This window comes from Cetorhinus maximus, chromosome 10 (genome assembly GCF_964194155.1).
Source record: "Cetorhinus maximus chromosome 10, sCetMax3.hap1.1, whole genome shotgun sequence".
In the NCBI taxonomy this organism is placed as follows: domain Eukaryota; kingdom Metazoa; phylum Chordata; class Chondrichthyes; order Lamniformes; family Cetorhinidae; genus Cetorhinus; species Cetorhinus maximus.
Window position 1 is genome coordinate 118,257,582 of NC_135888.1, and position 17,240 is coordinate 118,274,821.

At 41.5% G+C, this 17,240-nt stretch overlaps 1 protein-coding gene across 4 annotated transcripts in view; it reads left to right on the forward strand.

The window, feature by feature from the left end:
• Nucleotides 1–17,240, forward strand: part of LOC144685972 (rho GTPase-activating protein 7) — a 170,227-nt gene that overhangs the window by 141,691 nt on the left and 11,296 nt on the right. For all 4 annotated transcript variants that reach the window (XM_078551049.1, XM_078551050.1, XM_078551051.1 and 1 more), the window contains 7 exons: nt 1,455–2,869; nt 6,714–6,884; nt 11,475–11,634; nt 12,414–12,612; nt 13,765–13,978; nt 14,773–14,887; nt 15,578–15,793. In XM_078551049.1, the coding sequence (XP_078407175.1) occupies nt 1,455–2,869; nt 6,714–6,884; nt 11,475–11,634; nt 12,414–12,612; nt 13,765–13,978; nt 14,773–14,887; nt 15,578–15,793 (2,490 nt within the window). The remainder of the gene's footprint in view (nt 1–1,454; nt 2,870–6,713; nt 6,885–11,474; nt 11,635–12,413; nt 12,613–13,764; nt 13,979–14,772; nt 14,888–15,577; nt 15,794–17,240) is intronic.

Genomic DNA, 17,240 nt, shown 5'->3' on the forward strand with positions numbered 1-17,240 from the left:
ACACGCCCAACCCGCTGGAGTGTAAAATGATGCGCGATGACGTCTGGTGAGCGTGCCGACGTCATCTCACACTCGCGTGATATTTTGGTTGGCGGGCAAGCACGGGAGTCGGCAGCACACCCACCGACAACTAACTGGCCTATTAAGGCCATTAAAGTTATAATTGAATGAAATTTTTCACTGACCAAGTGGCCTTTGGATTTTTTAGGAAACCTCATCTAAGTTTCCAACAGCAATTAAAAATTAAATGAAAAATTCTAAATTTCATTTATAACATGTCCCTGCTCATGTGACAGAGTCACAAGGGGACATGTTTTTAACATTGCTAAGTTTTTAATTTCTGATTTTTTTACATCCTCAACTCCCTGATGTAGTTCTGTCCCTCTGAGAGCTTTCATTGCGTGCACTCACATGCTTGTGCGAACTTCCACGCTCGCCCTCCTCCTGCCCCACCTTGGCAGCGCTAAGTGCTGCAGCGCGTGTTTCACGCTGGCTGGCTGGCTGGTAATTGGCCAGCCAGCATGGAATCAATGTCGGGACCTGATCGCAGTCGGCAGTCAATTTCACGGCTGCTCCGTGGCCCACCCGCCACAGCCGCCTGACGAAGGGAAAATCCTGTCCACGCTCCATTAGTAAAACAGATTTACTTCTATTTTTATAATGCTATCCACCTCCCCTTCCACTTCCAAATTACATGCCTTCATCATCCAAGGTCTCTTAGTTGGCTTCCCCACTTCAACCCTTTAAATGTTACAACTCATCCAAGATGTCAAAAATCAAACCCTCAGCTGCACAAAATCCAACATCTTGGTCATTTCGGTCCTTTTCTGGCACAGCATACCTCAACGTATTGATGCTAGAATTCTTGTTTCAAATCTCCCCATGACCTCATCTTGCCTCATACTAGTTTCATGATCCCAGTGTGCACTGTCCACTCCTCTAACACAGAATTTCTTGTTCCTCACTCCCTCTGTTTCACCATCAGCAGTTGAACATCCGCCATTCATCTCTACACGTTTGGAACACATTCACCAGTTGCTGTCATCAATTGTTGTTAAAAAAACACATCTGGTTCACTAATGTCCTTTAGGGAAGGGAATCTGCCAACCTTACCTGGTCTGGCCTACATGTGACTCCAGACCTACAGTAATATAGTTGACTCTTAACTGCCCTCTGACATGGCTGAGCAAGCCACTCAGTTCAAGGAGCAATTAGGGATGGGCAAAAAAAATGCTGGACTTACCAACAATGTCCACATCCCATGAAAGAATAACATTTTTAAAAATGTACACAATCCTATTTAAAGCTTGTTTTTAAAAAGGTAACCTGCCGTTCACTGCCAGCCCTAATTATGATGTCATGTTACATGAGAAGGAATTCAAGAGTTCACATTTGTTTATTAGCCTTTGCATGGAATCAATGCTTGCTTTTGTCTTCTATTTTTTCACATTCAGAGTGATGATTCTGAAGATGAAGAGCCTTGCGCCATCAGCAACAAATGGACTTTCCAAAGGGACAGCAAGCGATGGTCTCGTATGGAGACGTTGGAACTTTTCCATCCAGAAAATCTCTCATTACCTGGTAGCCCACGTTTGAAGAGCATCGACAATGATGATGTATTTCCAGAGCTGGGAGAGAAGCAGGAAATCTCATCAATTCACAGCAGTAGCAGCAGTGGAGGCAGTGATAGCATCAGCTTACCAAAAAACTCTGAAGCCCACATTACAGATTTTGAGACCAGTCGAAGTTCCTCAAGATGTTCCTCAATTAAATTGCCATCTGCAGATTCTTCCTTCAGTGGCCCACCATCCCCGAATGAGCTCTCAAGTTTTAGTATTGATGAAAAAGTCACTGAAAAACGCTCAAAGACAAAGGGAAAGGGTTTGTTAAAGAAAATGGAAAGGCTTCGATTAAGAAGCTCAAGCCAGAAAAAAGGCAGTCAAGCAAAACTTAGACCATTGATCAGTGCACCTGTGCTCCAAGAAGGATTTGATGAAGAAAAGCTGAGAAATCTCAATTGTGTTGATGTTGCAGAACTTGATGAGCCCATTCTTAGACAAAACCCATTATACTCCTCCCAAACCTGCAGCAGTAGTAGTCAATCAGAGAACAGTAGTACAGTAAGCACACCCAGCCCTGTCCTTCGAACACGGAACCAAACCTTGAGTAGAAAGCGAGGTGGAATGTATATGGAGAATTTTAATTCGGCCGCTCCACCACCTTGCAGGTGTATTGGCCAACAGAACTATATGAATGAGAAAGGTCAACATGACCATCTTCTTTTTCAGATTCCACAAGGTCACAAACCAGGAACGTTTCCTAAAGCACTTCAGCATGGCATTTTATCACCAATAGACAACACTTCAGTAAACTGGAGAACTGGCAGTTTCCATGGTTATCGTCGGAGTAGATTTGGGAGAGACAGTCGAGTGAGCAGTTCAAAGGAGATAGACTGTAGACACAACTCCCATAATTTGCTAGACAATCGAATGAGCATTTATGATAATGTCCCAAGGGTCCTTGTTCACTTGAACAATGGAGAGGTAACAGATGCAGCTGATGATGACGTGTTTGCAGAACTAGATGATGTAATGGAGCATGTGAATGGCCTCCAAAGACTAGTGAACAAGTGGTCAGAAAAGTTTTCTGATGAAGGAGAATCAGATTCTGCAAATGACTCAACATCCCCTTATCCATCCTCTCCAAAGGACATTCATCTGGAGATAGAGAAACACCTTGAGTGTGTTAATGAGGGGGCACCAGCTAATAACCTGGATATTGCTGAAAAGTCTGTCAGTGAATTCGACCCATCAGCGCTCCATTATGAGAGAGACTCTGGAGTTGGCTCATCTTTAACGCACACTAACAGGTATTAACTATTGATCTTATTCCCTTGAGGAGGAATTGCATGAAGGATCAGGATTGTTTTACACAGTTTTTACTACATTGTAAATATAATTTGCTGTAACCATCACTGTTATGTTAGCATCAATCAATCAATGTGATCACATTCAAAATGTTGGGCTATTGTATGCTTAACCCCCTTATACAACCCACATTCAGCTAGCCAATTTACTCTCTGTGTATATGCAAGTGAACAGCTAAATTGCAATTTGTGCTATATGTCTGCACTGAAATAAGGCTCCTAACATTTACAGTTTTGTAGTTACCATTTATATTCTCAGGTTAAATCTAATAGTATCATGGTACAGAGTCACTCTCTTGCACATTTTAAATGTAGTAATAATGCAGAGTGACCTGGGTTAGTGAAATATGCAGTTAGTGCAATCAAGTTGAGAGTTCCCACAGGTAACAACACTTAGGCGCTTCTACTTGCCAAGGCTTATTGAAAAGATATGATCACCCCACTCACCACCCCCCATGCACCCCATTCCCCTCACCGGTGAGCTTTTCTGAGCAGAAAATCCACACAGTTTAGAAAACTTAAAATTATTACTTTGAAAAATACATAATAGAAATATTTGTACACGTGAAATCTGAAAATGCAATTGCTACTTTTCGGGAAACATTTTAATTTTAGTTTTTTTTTATTCATTCACGGGATGTGAGCTTTGCTGGCTGGGCCAGCATTCATTGTCCATACCTAGTTGCCCTTGAGAAGGTGGTGGTGAGCTGCCTTCTTGAACCACTGCAGTCCATGTGGTATAAGTACACCTACAGTGCTGTTAGGAAGGGAGTTCCAGGATTTTGACCTAGTGACAGTGAAGGAACGGCGATATATTTCCAAGACAGGATGGTGAGTGACTTGGAGGGGAACTCCCAGGTGGTGGTATTCCCATTTATCTACTGTCCTTGTCCTTCTAGATGGTAGTGGTCGTGGGTTTGAAAGGTGTGATATCAGTGGGCTATATTGCAATAAGAAATAAACATGTCTATTGATAAATTAATAAATAATATTGATATTATTAAAGATATCATTGGATATGGGGATGGTATGGGAAAATGGCGATGAGCTAGAAGATCAGCTAGTTGAATGGTGGAGCAGGCCTGAGGGGGTGACTGGCCTACTCCTGCTCCTATTCCTTATGTTCCTATGATGACTGACCATTAATTAATGTCAACTTCCCTCGCTCGTGAGTTGTCTAGCCTGTGTCATTCTATGTCATGGATTTTCTGATCCCTATGATTGATTCTTTTCATATAATTCTTTCTACAGGATAATTAAACTCATTAAAAGCAGTTTCTCTTCAAACTGTTAGAATTAGAGTGTGCTTTTTTTGGGCTGATGTGGTTTTAGAGACTTTCCTTGTGTCACTGGGGTTCCGTGTTTGCATCCACTAAAGATGATGACTCTTGCTGCCGTCTTGATCCTAAAATGAAAATAACTTGGGAGGTATTTGCTTAAGAGTAAGTATTTGTTTGAGGCTCCACACTGGGAGCAATGATAATTTGCATTTATATAGTGCCCTTAACATCATGATGTCCCAAAGCTTCAAGGGCTGGGTGGGGGTGGGGGATGGGGGGGGAGGGGTGGGGTGCGGTTTGCATTTGAATAAGAAAGGAAAGATGACCCACAAGATGCTATCAATGACACAATCATAAAGGTAACTTTTTAAGGAAGCTTTTGGAGGTGGTCAGATATGCAGCAAGACTAGATATTAGGAAGAGATTTTGAAAATATGACAAGGGATGACTGAAGGTTCTGCTGTCATTGATGTAGCAGAGGGAATGCAGAGTAGGCCTGGCTTGGAAAAGCAGATGGTGCAAATGGAGATATAAAGCTGGAGGAGGATGTAGAAGTTGGGTGAAAGCAGGCCATGGAAGGATTATAGATAAGGATGAGACTTCAAAATAATGTACTGAGGAATGGGAAGCCAATGGAGTGGGTGGTGACTGGGGTGACAGAAGAGTCGTTCTTGATGTGGGTGTTTTAAGTTCTGGATAAGTTGAAGTCTATGCAAGAGATGGTTGAGGAGGATGTGGAAAAAGTTTGGTCTGGCAGTGACAAAGTCTGGCTGGTGAGATAGAGACAAGCAATGTTTTTTGGAGATTTGAAGTACACAGCTTTGGTGTTGGACTTTGAAGGTTGATTTAGTCACAAAGTGCACTAAGTTTGTGCACAATCAAGACAACTTGAGCAGACAGCCATGGAACGTCAATCATGAGAAAACCTAGGGCAGAATCTTGTGCCCTACCCCATGGCAAGTTAGTGGCAGGGGATCATTTAATCAGGCAGGAGGGTGGCAGGTGGGATGGGCTGCTGCCATTTGGGGCAGGAAGCATGATGAGCAAACCCTAGTGTGTTGATGGGAAGGGGGTGTGGGGGTAGCAAGGTATGGTTGTCCCTCATTCAAAGGCACTTAGTGTCTGATTGAGGGACTCAGCATGGGGAATTGAGGCACCAGCTGAAAGCTGATTCATACCCTTGCTGCCAACCACCCTCCCCCATGACCCCACCCACCATCACTCACCTGTGCCTGGATCCCACCTCAATCTGAGGCATATTACTGGCAGCAGTCACTGCCTCCCCTGTGGCACTGCTGAGAAGAGGTCCTGGCCTCTGATTGGTCAACAGCTCTTGGAGAGCGGATCTTTGGTCACTGGAGTCCTTGATCTTGAGGGTAGGCCCACCGTTGGCCTCAGTGGCACAAATTGGATGGGCCCTCCTAAAACGAGGCAACACTGAGGTCTCACCGCCCAGAAGTAAAAACCAATAAAACTTGGAAATGATTGGTACTGGTCTGAACTGGAGTTCCATTTTAAGATGTACAAGACCAGTTTGGACCAGTACCAGTCATTTCCAAGTTTTACTGGTTTTTCCTTTAGCAGGTATGACCCCCGTTGCCTCCACAAGATTCCGCCCCTAGTGTGGGAATGCCACTTTGCTGAGATTGCCCGTAAAAACACTTTTTTAGTTTTCAGTTCATTAGAAACTATTATTGTAAGTTATAATTTTATTGCTAATTCTGCAAGGTTATTTAAATGTTAGCAATATGACAAAAAGCAAGATCAGCTTGTTTAAATGGTGAGAACCTATAAGAAAAACTGAGCCAGATTCTAAACTTGCAAAAGCAAATAAATAAAGCTGTTCTTGTTGTAGTGAGGAAGATGAGTAGTTTTTCACAAAAATCTGAGTCTCTCTAAAATGGAAATATGGACTGAAGATCTCAAAAACTGAACCTTATACACTTAGAAAGCTCAAAGTGAGCTTGTTTTCATAGGTACACAGGCACTAGTAGGTACGTTTTTAAAGTTTTAACATTTAGGATTTAATTTACTAAAACTGATTTAATTTACACCAATGAAACTAGTAAATAGCTCAGTATAGTTTTCATAAATCACCTTCAGTGATTTTAAAAATCTGTTACTCTGTAACACATGTGGAGAACTAGACACTCTTCCTAAAAATGTTAATTTTTGTGACAAGCGCATTTTCTGCTGTATTAATAAAACTGCCAGGTTACCACTCTTTTATACACAAAAGTAAACATTTTAAATGCAAAGAAAAAGAAAACTACATTCTCTTATCCTAACCAGTTGCACTAGTTCATGGAAGGTTTTGCATTTGTGATTGTTTTGATATATTTTACCAGAAACTCGAACTGTAACATGAACGGTGTAATTTGCACGCACACAACAGAAAACTTCCGCAAGATCATTTTTGACATCTTGCTCTTTTTGAAATAAGAGTGTAATTTCTACACCTAACTGGTAGAAACTCAATGCCAGACTGATGATGTTTTATGTTACAGGCGGCAGAGATTATGTTGGCCCAGTGAGCGGAACTTGAATCCTAAGAATCTACACCTGCAGATTGATAGCCAGTCCGCTGCTCAGCTCAACCTCTTACAGAAACTGGCTCTCCTCAAGCTCACTACCCTGATGGACAAATACTCTCCCTCCAGCAAGCAAGGCTGGAATTGGTAAACATGGATATAATTTAATCTTGGCTCAAGAAACATTGTAATTCACGAGTAAAATTCAAGTGCTTTATTAATGCCCTCCACATTCCTAGATTAAATGAAACCAAGTTAGTTGGGCCCTATCATTTATCACTTTTATGTATGTTACAGCTTCACGAAAGTGGAATCAATCCCAAAGAATTTAAAGAGAGTGTCAAAATTACATTGATTTGGAGGTTGCAAGAAGCTATTTTAGTGTAATTACTACAGAATAATGCCTCTTTGAAGATCAAAGCAGCACCCCATAATGTTGGCAGCTCATAGACTGTTTTTGTAGTGTTAAAGCATTATTTAAACAACATTTGCCATCTGTTACACAAGGGCTGTATCGCCATTTCATTGCATCTGTCTATAGATTACCCAATGGCATCTTGTGACCTGCACCGAATTATTTACAACTGCATTAAGTATAGGACAGAATAGTGTCAGTGTTGTATAATGTCAATACATTTTAAATTAGCATTGTCCTCAGTTTCTATTTTTTGGTTCATATATTTCATCCTTTCTCTTTGTGGTGAAGTACCTGACAACTCTATGGCATTTCTTTAATGTTTGGATATTTCCTAATTATACCATGACATGTGTCTTTCTGGTTCCTCCTAAATTTCAGAACTGTTTTAAAATGCTTTATTAGTCTAGAACATAAGTTTATGGACTAGAGCCATTGGGAATGGTGGCCACTGCTTGGGACTGCATGCAGTCCTCAAAAGCAAGGAGCCATGGAGTCGGAGTTAAAGGTAATGGCTAGCCAGTGTGAAAGATGCGCTCAGAGCCTCAGCACTGGCGGGAGGAGCCCGAGCGCTGGAGTGTGTGCATGCATGGGGTTGTGCTCAGTGAAAGATCCCTGAAGGCACAGAGCTGCCTCAGGGAGCTGAAGATTTTTAACATTACAAGAGTTGAAAAGTAAGGAAAACATGTCCCCTCATGTGACTGTCACATGAGTAGGATCATGTTAAAAACGAGTTTTAAAAGTTTTCTTTTTAATCACTGGTCGAAACCTCATCCACAACCCCCCCACCCACTGTAGATGAGGTTTCACAAAAAATGCAAAGGCCACTTGGCCTATTCGCCCGCTTGCCAACTGAACGGCTGGGTGGACAGTGAAAAATTTGATTTAATTAATTGATTAAGGGCCTTAATAGACCTCTTAATTGTCGGTATGGGCGCTGCCGCATCTCACGCGTGCCAGCCAAGCGGAATATCGTGAGAGTGCGCAATGACGTCAGGACGCACATGCCCAACAAGGGAAAAATTCTGCCCCTGATGTAGGCCTACCCCGCTGCTGGTTAAATCCCAGCAGTGGTGGGAGGAGGCCTATGACCACCCAAAGGCCTCCTGATGCCTCTCCAACCGCTGGTAAAATTGTGGCAGGACAGGGTGGATGGATAAGCGGTGGGCATAGCGTCCATTGCATGGTGCCCAATTTCGTGGGCATCCAATTTTGTGGGCCATCTCTCTCCTGCCATACCACACCCAGGGAGGCCTAAAATCCGACCCTATAAGTCAACACAGAATGACAGTCTTTTAGTCCCATTCATTAAATTATTATTACATGTCCTCTTAAAGAGGATTCATAATTGTCATGCTATCAATTTAATGTTACAAGGCCCTAACTTTGAAGTTATACAAATGGTGAAATTGTCAGTGCTTGCCATCATTATTGTGGAAAGCTGACAGTAAGTTCTAGTACATGTGCAGTCAAATGTGGGGATCTGGAAATTATTGTCAATAATGCCCTGCTTTTTTTTTATTCATTCAAGGGATGTGGGCTTCGTTGGCTGGGCCAGCATTTATTGCCCATCCCTAGTTGCCCTTGGGAAGGTGGTGGTGAGCTGCCTTCTTGAACCGCTGCAGTCCATGTGGTGTAGGTACATCCACAGTGCTGTTAGGAAGGGAGTTCCAGGATTTAGACCCAGCGACAGTGAAGGAACAGCGATATATTTCCAAGTCAGGATGGTGAGTGACTTGGAGGGGAACTTCCAGGTGGTGGTGTTCCTATTTATCTGCTGCCCTTGTCCTTCCAGATGGTTGTGGTCATGGGTTTGGAAAATGCTATCTGAGGAGCCTTGGTGAATTCCTGCAGTGCATCTAGTAGATGGTACACACTGCTGCAATTGTGCGTTGGTGGTGGAGAGAATGAATGTTTGTGGATGGGGTGCCAATCAAGCGGGCTGCTTTGTCCTGGATGGTGTCAAGCTTCTTGAGTGTTGTAGGAGCTGCACTCATTCAGGCAACTGGGGAGTATTCCAGCACACTCCTGGCTTGTGCCATGTAGATGGTGGACAGGCTTTGGGGAGTCAGGAGGTGAATTACTCATCACAGGATTCCTAGCCCCTAACCTGCTTTTGTAGCCATAGTGTTTATATGGCTAGTCCAGTTCAGTTTCTGGTCAATGGTGTTCCCTAAGGTGTTGATAGTGGGAAATTCAGTGACAGTAATGCCATGTCAATGGGCGATTGTTGGGGAAGGCCATTGCCTGGCACTTGTGTGGCATGAATGTTACTTGCCATTTGTCAGCCCAAGTCTGGATATTGTCCAGGTCTTGCTGCATTTGGGCTTGAACTGCTTCAGTATCTGAGGAGTTGCAGATGGTGCTGAACATTGTGCAATCATCAGTGAACATCCCCACTTCTGACCTTATGATGGAAGGAAAGTTGTTGATGAAATAGCTGAAGATGGTTGGGCCTAGGACACTACCCTGAGGAACTCCTGCAGTGATGTCCTGGAGCTGAGATGACTGACCTCCAATAACCACAGCCATCTTCCTTTGTGCTAGGTATGACTCCAACTAGCAGAGAGTTTCCCCCCGATTCCCATTGACTGCAGTTTTGCTAGAGCTCCTTGATGCCACACTTGGTCAAATGCGGCCTTGATATTAAAGGCAGTCACTCTCCCCTCACCTCGGGAGTTCAGCTCTTTTGTCCATGTTTGAACTAAGGCTGTAATGAGGTCAGGGGCTGAGTGGCCCTGACAGAACCCAAACTGGGCGTCAATGAGCAGGTTATTGCTAAGCAAGTGCTGCTTGATAGCACTGTTAATGACCCCTTCCATTACTTTATTGCTGATTGAGAGTAGGATTATGGGGCAGTAATTGGCTGGGTTGGATTTGTCCTGCTTTTTGTGTACAGGACAAACCTGGGCAATTTTCCACATAGCTGAGTAGATGCCAGTGTTGTAGCTAAACTAGACCAGCTTGGCTAGGGGTGCGGCAAGTTTTGGAGCACAAGTGCTCCTCTACACAGTGCACTGTTTCAGGCTTAGCGGATGCAATCTACACAATCAGTGAATTGATTCAACCTTTTATGTACTATTCTGACTGTAAGAACCAATGGCAATGTTGAACCTTGTTTAATCACATGTAACTGAGTATTGAATGGTGTTCTAAGCCCTAATTTTGCTCAACAACTCTCATTCTGAAAAACTAACTTTGAGTGTGCTGTCTCATTCCCTCAGAACAATTTATAAATTCAATGATCTTTAAAATAAACATTTTTATTTACTTTTTAAATTATTTTTCAGCTTCTTCCTTTAATCCCATATAAGATCATTATTAATAGAAGCAGAAGTAGGCCATTCAGCCTATTAAGCCTGCTCTGCCATTCAATAAGTTCATGGATGATCGGATTGTGGCCGTAATGCCACTTTCTAGCCTGTCCCTAATAAACTTTGACTCCTGTGACAATCAAAAATCTGTCTAACTCGGCCTTGAATATATTCAATGACCCAGCCTCCACTGCTCGCTGGGAAGAGAATTCCAAAGACTAATGACATTCTGAGAAAATAAATTCCTCCTCATCTTCATCTTAAATGGGAGACCCCTTATCTTTAATCTGTGGCCTCTAGTTCTAGATTCTGCCACAAGAGGAAACATTCTCTCAGCATCTACCCTGTAAAGTCTCTTGAGAATCTTTGTGCTTCAATAAGGTCACCTCTAAATCTTCTAAGCTCCAATAAAAGTAGGCCCAACCAACTAAATTTTTCCTCCTACGACAACCCCTTCGTCCCAGGAATCAGTCTAGTGTACGTCCTCTGAACTGCTTCCAAAGCAAGTGTATCCTTCCTTAAGTAAGTAGACCAAAACCGCACACAGTACTCCAGGTGTAATCTCACCACTGCGCTGTATGGTTGTAGCAAGACTTCATCCCTCTCGCAATAAAGTCCAGCATTCCATTTGCCTTCCTCATTACTTGCTGTACCTGCATGCTAACTATGTCTCATTGATTAAAATGTGAATTCTAATCCCTGCTTTTTACTTCCTGCTTTGCTGTCTATGAGCGTTCTCCAGCCTGATTGGCTGATTAGTCTGCTTGTTGCCTGCACTGTTGTTGGATGCCACAGGTGGCTCCAAATTCAAAGCCACATCAGAATGGAGGAAATCTAGAACCTACTAAATCTTTCTGGACAACTTTATTCAAGGTCAGCTGTGAGTGCATCACTTCACCCCTGCCTGCAAAATCTGGAGCAATATATTTGGTGTTTTGTTCAATCCTAAAATTGGCACAAGTTGTTGTGTATAAAGTCACATTAACTGTTGTATCCCTGATTCTGTAGGACAGTTCCCAAGTTTATCAGGAAAATGAAAGCACCTGATTACAAGGACCAAGTGGTGTTTGGTGTTCCATTGCTGTTGAACGTTCAGCGCACAGGACATCCTCTACCAAAGAGTATTCTGCAGGCCATGCACTTCCTCAGGAGCCACTGCCTGGATCAGGTTTGTGTAGTTATTTTAAATATATTGTTTTTGACCCATGTTTGTCCTCATCACAAAGTAACAATGTCCAGTTCCTTTTTGTCAGCCAATGTTCTACTCAAGCGCATCCTGGTCAATTGTAGATTGGACCAGTTTGTGTCTTTACCCCAGCCTCAGAAGTGCTCCTTCTAAATGTATTTTTATGAATTACTTTGTTTTCTAAACTGATCAATCAGCTCCTGAGTGAAATAGATAATTTAGTGCCAACCTGTGTCCAGTTTTATTTTCTTAATAAGTAACTCATGAAAACAAAACAAGAATGCTCCAGGCTTGGAATTCAGTATCAGTAGCAAGAGGAGGCTTTCCTCTCTTATGTGCTCTGGTTTCATACTCTGGACATCAGAGGGCTATGGGGGTAATTTTGACTTGCAACGGTGTAAAATGCTTAATTGCACATCTTTCCTGGATTTTACTTCCATTGACTTTACCACCAGTGTGTTTATTAATGCAATGTGAACATTATGTAAAACATTTTAATAGTTTTTTTTGTGTAATGAGGCTCTATATAAAAAGATTATCACTGACTATGCCTCCTCAACTTTGGTATAGTTCCATGCACAATGGACTCACCTGAAAGTTCAAATGAAGCATCAGGTTTGAAATGTTTAAATCCAGGTGGACTTTGATCTTTGTGCTAGTTGCTGATAATAAAGCTGATCATATTTGTCAAAAATAAAAAAAAGTTTGTTTGCTCCTAATGCAATGATGTTTAATTTCTTTTCACATTAATTGTACATTAGGTTGGATTATTCAGAAAGTCTGGAGTGAAATCGAGGATCCAGGCATTACGAGAAATGAATGAGAGCTGTCCAGATGGGGTCAGCTATGAAGGCCAATCTGCATTTGATGTAGCAGACATGCTGAAACAGTATTTCCGGGATCTACCTGAACCCTTGTTGACCACCAAGCTCTGCGAGTCATTCCTTCATATATATCAGTGTAGGTGCACTTGTGTTAAATAGTTACCAATTCATGTTTGCAGTCTGTTTTTGTTTTAAAGAAGTGATTCTGATAGCCAGATGTCATTTCTTTCAATACAAATGCAGTCCCTCCCATTAAAAGTTGCATGTTCCTGTTGAGCAAGATTTGAAGGTTAGACGATTTTATTCTGTACACGGATTTTACTACTGAAAGGATTTGAATTGCCAGATCTCATATCATTTGTGCATAAAGCCAGTGAGGAAACCTTTACCCTTTCCTTCAAATGGAATAATACAATCTGTTTTCACTCATGGCTTCTTTACCAAAAGAAGAGTTAGCACTTTTTAATGTGTCCCACATGGTTGTTTTATGAGAGAGCAGATGGAGAGATGCAGATTGATTCCCGGTTCTGCAGGAGTGTTGGCTTATCAAATACATTGGATAGTGGGATTTAATTTAACAAACAAACAGGAGTAGGCCATTAAGCTCCTTGAACCCGTTTTGCCTTTCTATGAGACCATATCTGATCAGTACCTTGACTCCATTTAACCACCTTTTCTCCATATCCCTTGATACATTGTAACCCTGATGCCAGAAGGGAATCTTTAACTGTGTGAACTAGGCATCTTGGAAAGAGGTATGCAATTATCAGTATAGCCTATTTTACAACACGCTGCTTTCGTTTGATAAACTAGTTGTATGCTTCCTCAACTAAAATACCATGAGATTAATATCCACATTGCAGTTGAATATTTTGTGGTTTAAGGAGGTTACTTGTCTTTTTTTTCAAAAATACTAGGTAGTCATACAAGGTCATCAGAAAAACAGCTGATTATTTTTATACAGGTTATAGGACATGGAATATTTTACCAGAAATGGTGGTGGAAACAGAACTCAATTTTTGAAAGAAAAATAGATGCATCTTTGGGGAAAAATAGAACTACAAATGTATTTTCATTCCCCAGCCCTTTTCCTGACAGCCAGGTGTGATGGGGCAGAATGGTCTCCTTCTGTGCTGTAAAATTCTATAAGACTATGTATGAGTAAAGTTTTGATCAGTTCTGTGCTTTGTAAAATTGATTAATCTACCTTTCTGAGTGCACAAAATGACTATTTATTGTCCTCATTTATCAATCCTACTTGGAATCTTTACTCTGTCCCCTCCTACAGTCCTGCCAACAGACCAGCAACTTCCTGCCGTGCAAGCAGCCATTCTGCTCCTTCCAGATGAAAATCGTGAAGCTCTGCAGACTCTCCTCTTCTTTCTCCGTGACGTTGTGGCTTGTGTCAATGAGAACCAAATGACCCCTACAAACCTTGCAGTCTGCCTGGCTCCATCCCTCTTCCACCTCAATACCCTGAGAAGGGAAAGCACTACCTCAAGGTAGGTTTTAGACATTGTACAAATGAGAACTTTAACACCCGGCAGGTGTGGAAATAAGAGAAATTTCTGAACCTGTGCACATATAAAAGATGGATGATGGGTAACAGAGCGACAATGGGATAAAGTGCATAGGTTTTTTTTTCCCTCTTTGGGCACAACTAAGTGACTAATTACCACTAAAAGGGTAGTATTGGCAAGGGACCTATTTGCCTTTTTAGGTTGGGATACTCTGTGCGCTACTGTATAATCAGAGGCGATGTGGATAGGCAGACAGAATGGGGGGAAATTGTAAAATGTAACACCAGTCGATACCAGATCACAAGGCTCATTTATTTCAAAAACATTTATCTCCCGGTTAAGTCAATGTATAGACTCAGGAGTACTCCATTATTCAATTGGCCCAGGATTACAGCAAATAAATAGATTGTACAATGGACTGTAGTTCATGCGCTGAAGCAGCAGGCCTGATTGAGTTCCATTCTGTAATGCACGTTGAATGCAATCACCCTTAAGAGGGAATGTTAGTTTATCTCCTTTGGAGAGGAGTAGCTTTGAATTTAGAATTACAGATAAAGCTGCTCTTTTATTTCTCAAGCTTGGCTTTAAACTTTCAAAGTCTTACTGCAGACTGGCTGCTTATCACCTCCTGATAGCTAGGATTCTATGCTGCAGTAGAGGAATGTTGCCAGATACAGTCCCTGGAATAAATATTACATGCAGCTTTTGCTCAATGAACAACATTAGCTAACTAGATAGCAATTTAGATGATGTTTTCTTTTCTCATCTGTGCCTAGGGTGAGCCAAAGGAAGTACAGTCTCGGGAAACCTGACCAGAGAGATCTGAGTGAAAACCTCGCTGCCACACAGGGATTGGCCCATATGATTGCAGAGTGTACAAATCTCTTTCTGGTAATAACCTTCTGTAAACTGTTGCTCTGTTGCTAATCAGTACTTATTGTAAAGTTAACTCTCAATTCAATTATAGTTCCCATTTAATCAAATATGTTTACGAATCATACAGTATATGTTTCATTCTTAAAACAATTGTGCTTTTTTTAAAACACCTTCACAACTATGAAACTGAAACAAAAATCTAGCTCAATACACAATAAATATTCCGTCAACGTACGGCAAGATCTTATTACAAGAAAATGCTCTTACAAACCGCAAAGAATCGACTCCCACAGTCTGCTAAAAGCTCCTATCTAATCCCTGGAGCATGAGTAAATAATTCGCCCCTTATATGGCTGTGCAGTAATAAACTTAATTAAGCCATGGTTGAGTCTCTCGTGGTCTGAGAGCTAACGCATATGGATCTTTTTTGGATCCATATATAGCAGGAAGTGAACTGGTTCTGGAATTTTTCAACTGGCTTTAAAATGTCCTTTTAATGCATACCAAGGTGAATGTTTTTCCCAATTTGTTAAACTTGCTTAAACTTATTTAGAAATGGATACAGAGTAAAGTTAGAGTAATCTGATTAAATTATTTGTTTTCCTTTGCCCGTTGATCTTTTCCCTTCCTGTCATTGAGCTCCTGGCTGCCAATTTACCTTTTATGAAGAGATTGAGGTATTGGCAATTATTTTCTTTCTTCTAGGTTCCTGAGCAGTGGATAGAGCAATGCCAGAGCTTGTCCATCAACCAGGATTTCCAGTCTGACTGTGATGATGGTCTAAATAATTCTGAGTGGTATTGTAATGTCAAAGCTGCACTACAGAGTTCTTTACAGAACCTGCAGAAGGAGGCGAAAGAGAAATTTAAAGGTTGGATCAGCTGCTCCAGTGTAGAACATGCAGAAATCACATACAAAAAGGTGACCAATAATGACAACTTGAATCTATCTATATCGTACTTTCTTAATTGTAGCATATAAAATTCTTAAGGGACTTAACCAATAGATGCTGGGGAAATGTTTCTGCTGGCTGGAGAGTCTAGACAGGGGTCACAGTCTCAGGATCAGGAGTCAGCCATTTAGGACTGATCTGAGGAGAAATTACTTCAGTGAAAGGATTATGAACCTTTGGAATTCTCTACCCCAGGGAGCTGTGGGTGCTCATTGAGTACATTTTTGGAATTATGGCATCTGGCAATAGTGTGGGAAAGGGGCAGCTGAGCTGTAGAAGATCAGCCATGATCTTGTTGAATTATGAAGCAGACTTGAGGGGGCTGAATGACCTACTCCTACTCCTATTTCTTATGTTAACGTAAATGTCATTCAGAAGTGTAATCAGAAAATAAGCACCAAGTCTAAAAAGGAGATATTAAGAGTGAGGTGACCAAATGTTTGGTCAAAGTGATGGGTTTTAAAGAGGGCCTTAATGGATGCGGACAAGGTAGAGAGGGGTGGTGGTTTTTGCGAAGGGATTCCAGAAAATGGGGCTAAAGGTATGAGTGCCAAATGTGAGATGAGGCAGATAAATGCATGGGGCCAGACTCCAAGGAGTAGAAAGTTTTTGCAGGGCAGCTGTATGACTTTGGAGGAGGTTATCAAGACAGGGAGGGGCATGGCCATAAGTAGGAAAAGCTATCAAAAGTGACAGTGCAATGAGTTTTGATGTTGCAGGTAGCAGTGTCACGCAACAAACATTTCCATTGGTGAAGTGAGTGTAAGACACTTGTTAATTATTGTGGCTTTATCTGGTAGGTTTCACATATGAATGTAATTGTTGTTTGTCACCTATGATGGGCCATGTAATTCTACAAGTGTTGCAAAATAATTGCTCTCTATTATTCCCTCACATGAACAATGACACATTTAGATTAATAATTCCACAAGTCCTTTGTTAGTGCTACTTTTCAACATCATTAGTCCTGTTTTTCATTTTGTTGAAACTCTTAATTAAAATATCAATTCTGGCAATGTTGGCCTTTGTCATCTGGCTTCTGTGATTGATATGATCCAGTAACTAAATGGATGAGGTCAGCAGTGTGAGTGCATAGTCTAATTCTGATATTAACTTCCACTGTGAAACATTTAATACCTTAATAATTGGTGCCAGCTAAAAAGATACTGGGTATATTGTGCCTTTAGTGACAAAACATTATGACAACTGTGCCTTTTTTCAGTTCTTTCCTATTAGTTAATATAAAAAATGCACATTTAATAAAATTTTATCCTACTCAAGCCAACCTTGGATAATTCCAGGTCAGGGGTCTAAGTTAAGTGTTCTGACCATGCAATGTTGGCTTAAGCAACCTCTGCTGTATCCATACTTCTCTAATAAAAACACAAAATGCTGGAAAAACTCAGCAGGTCTGGC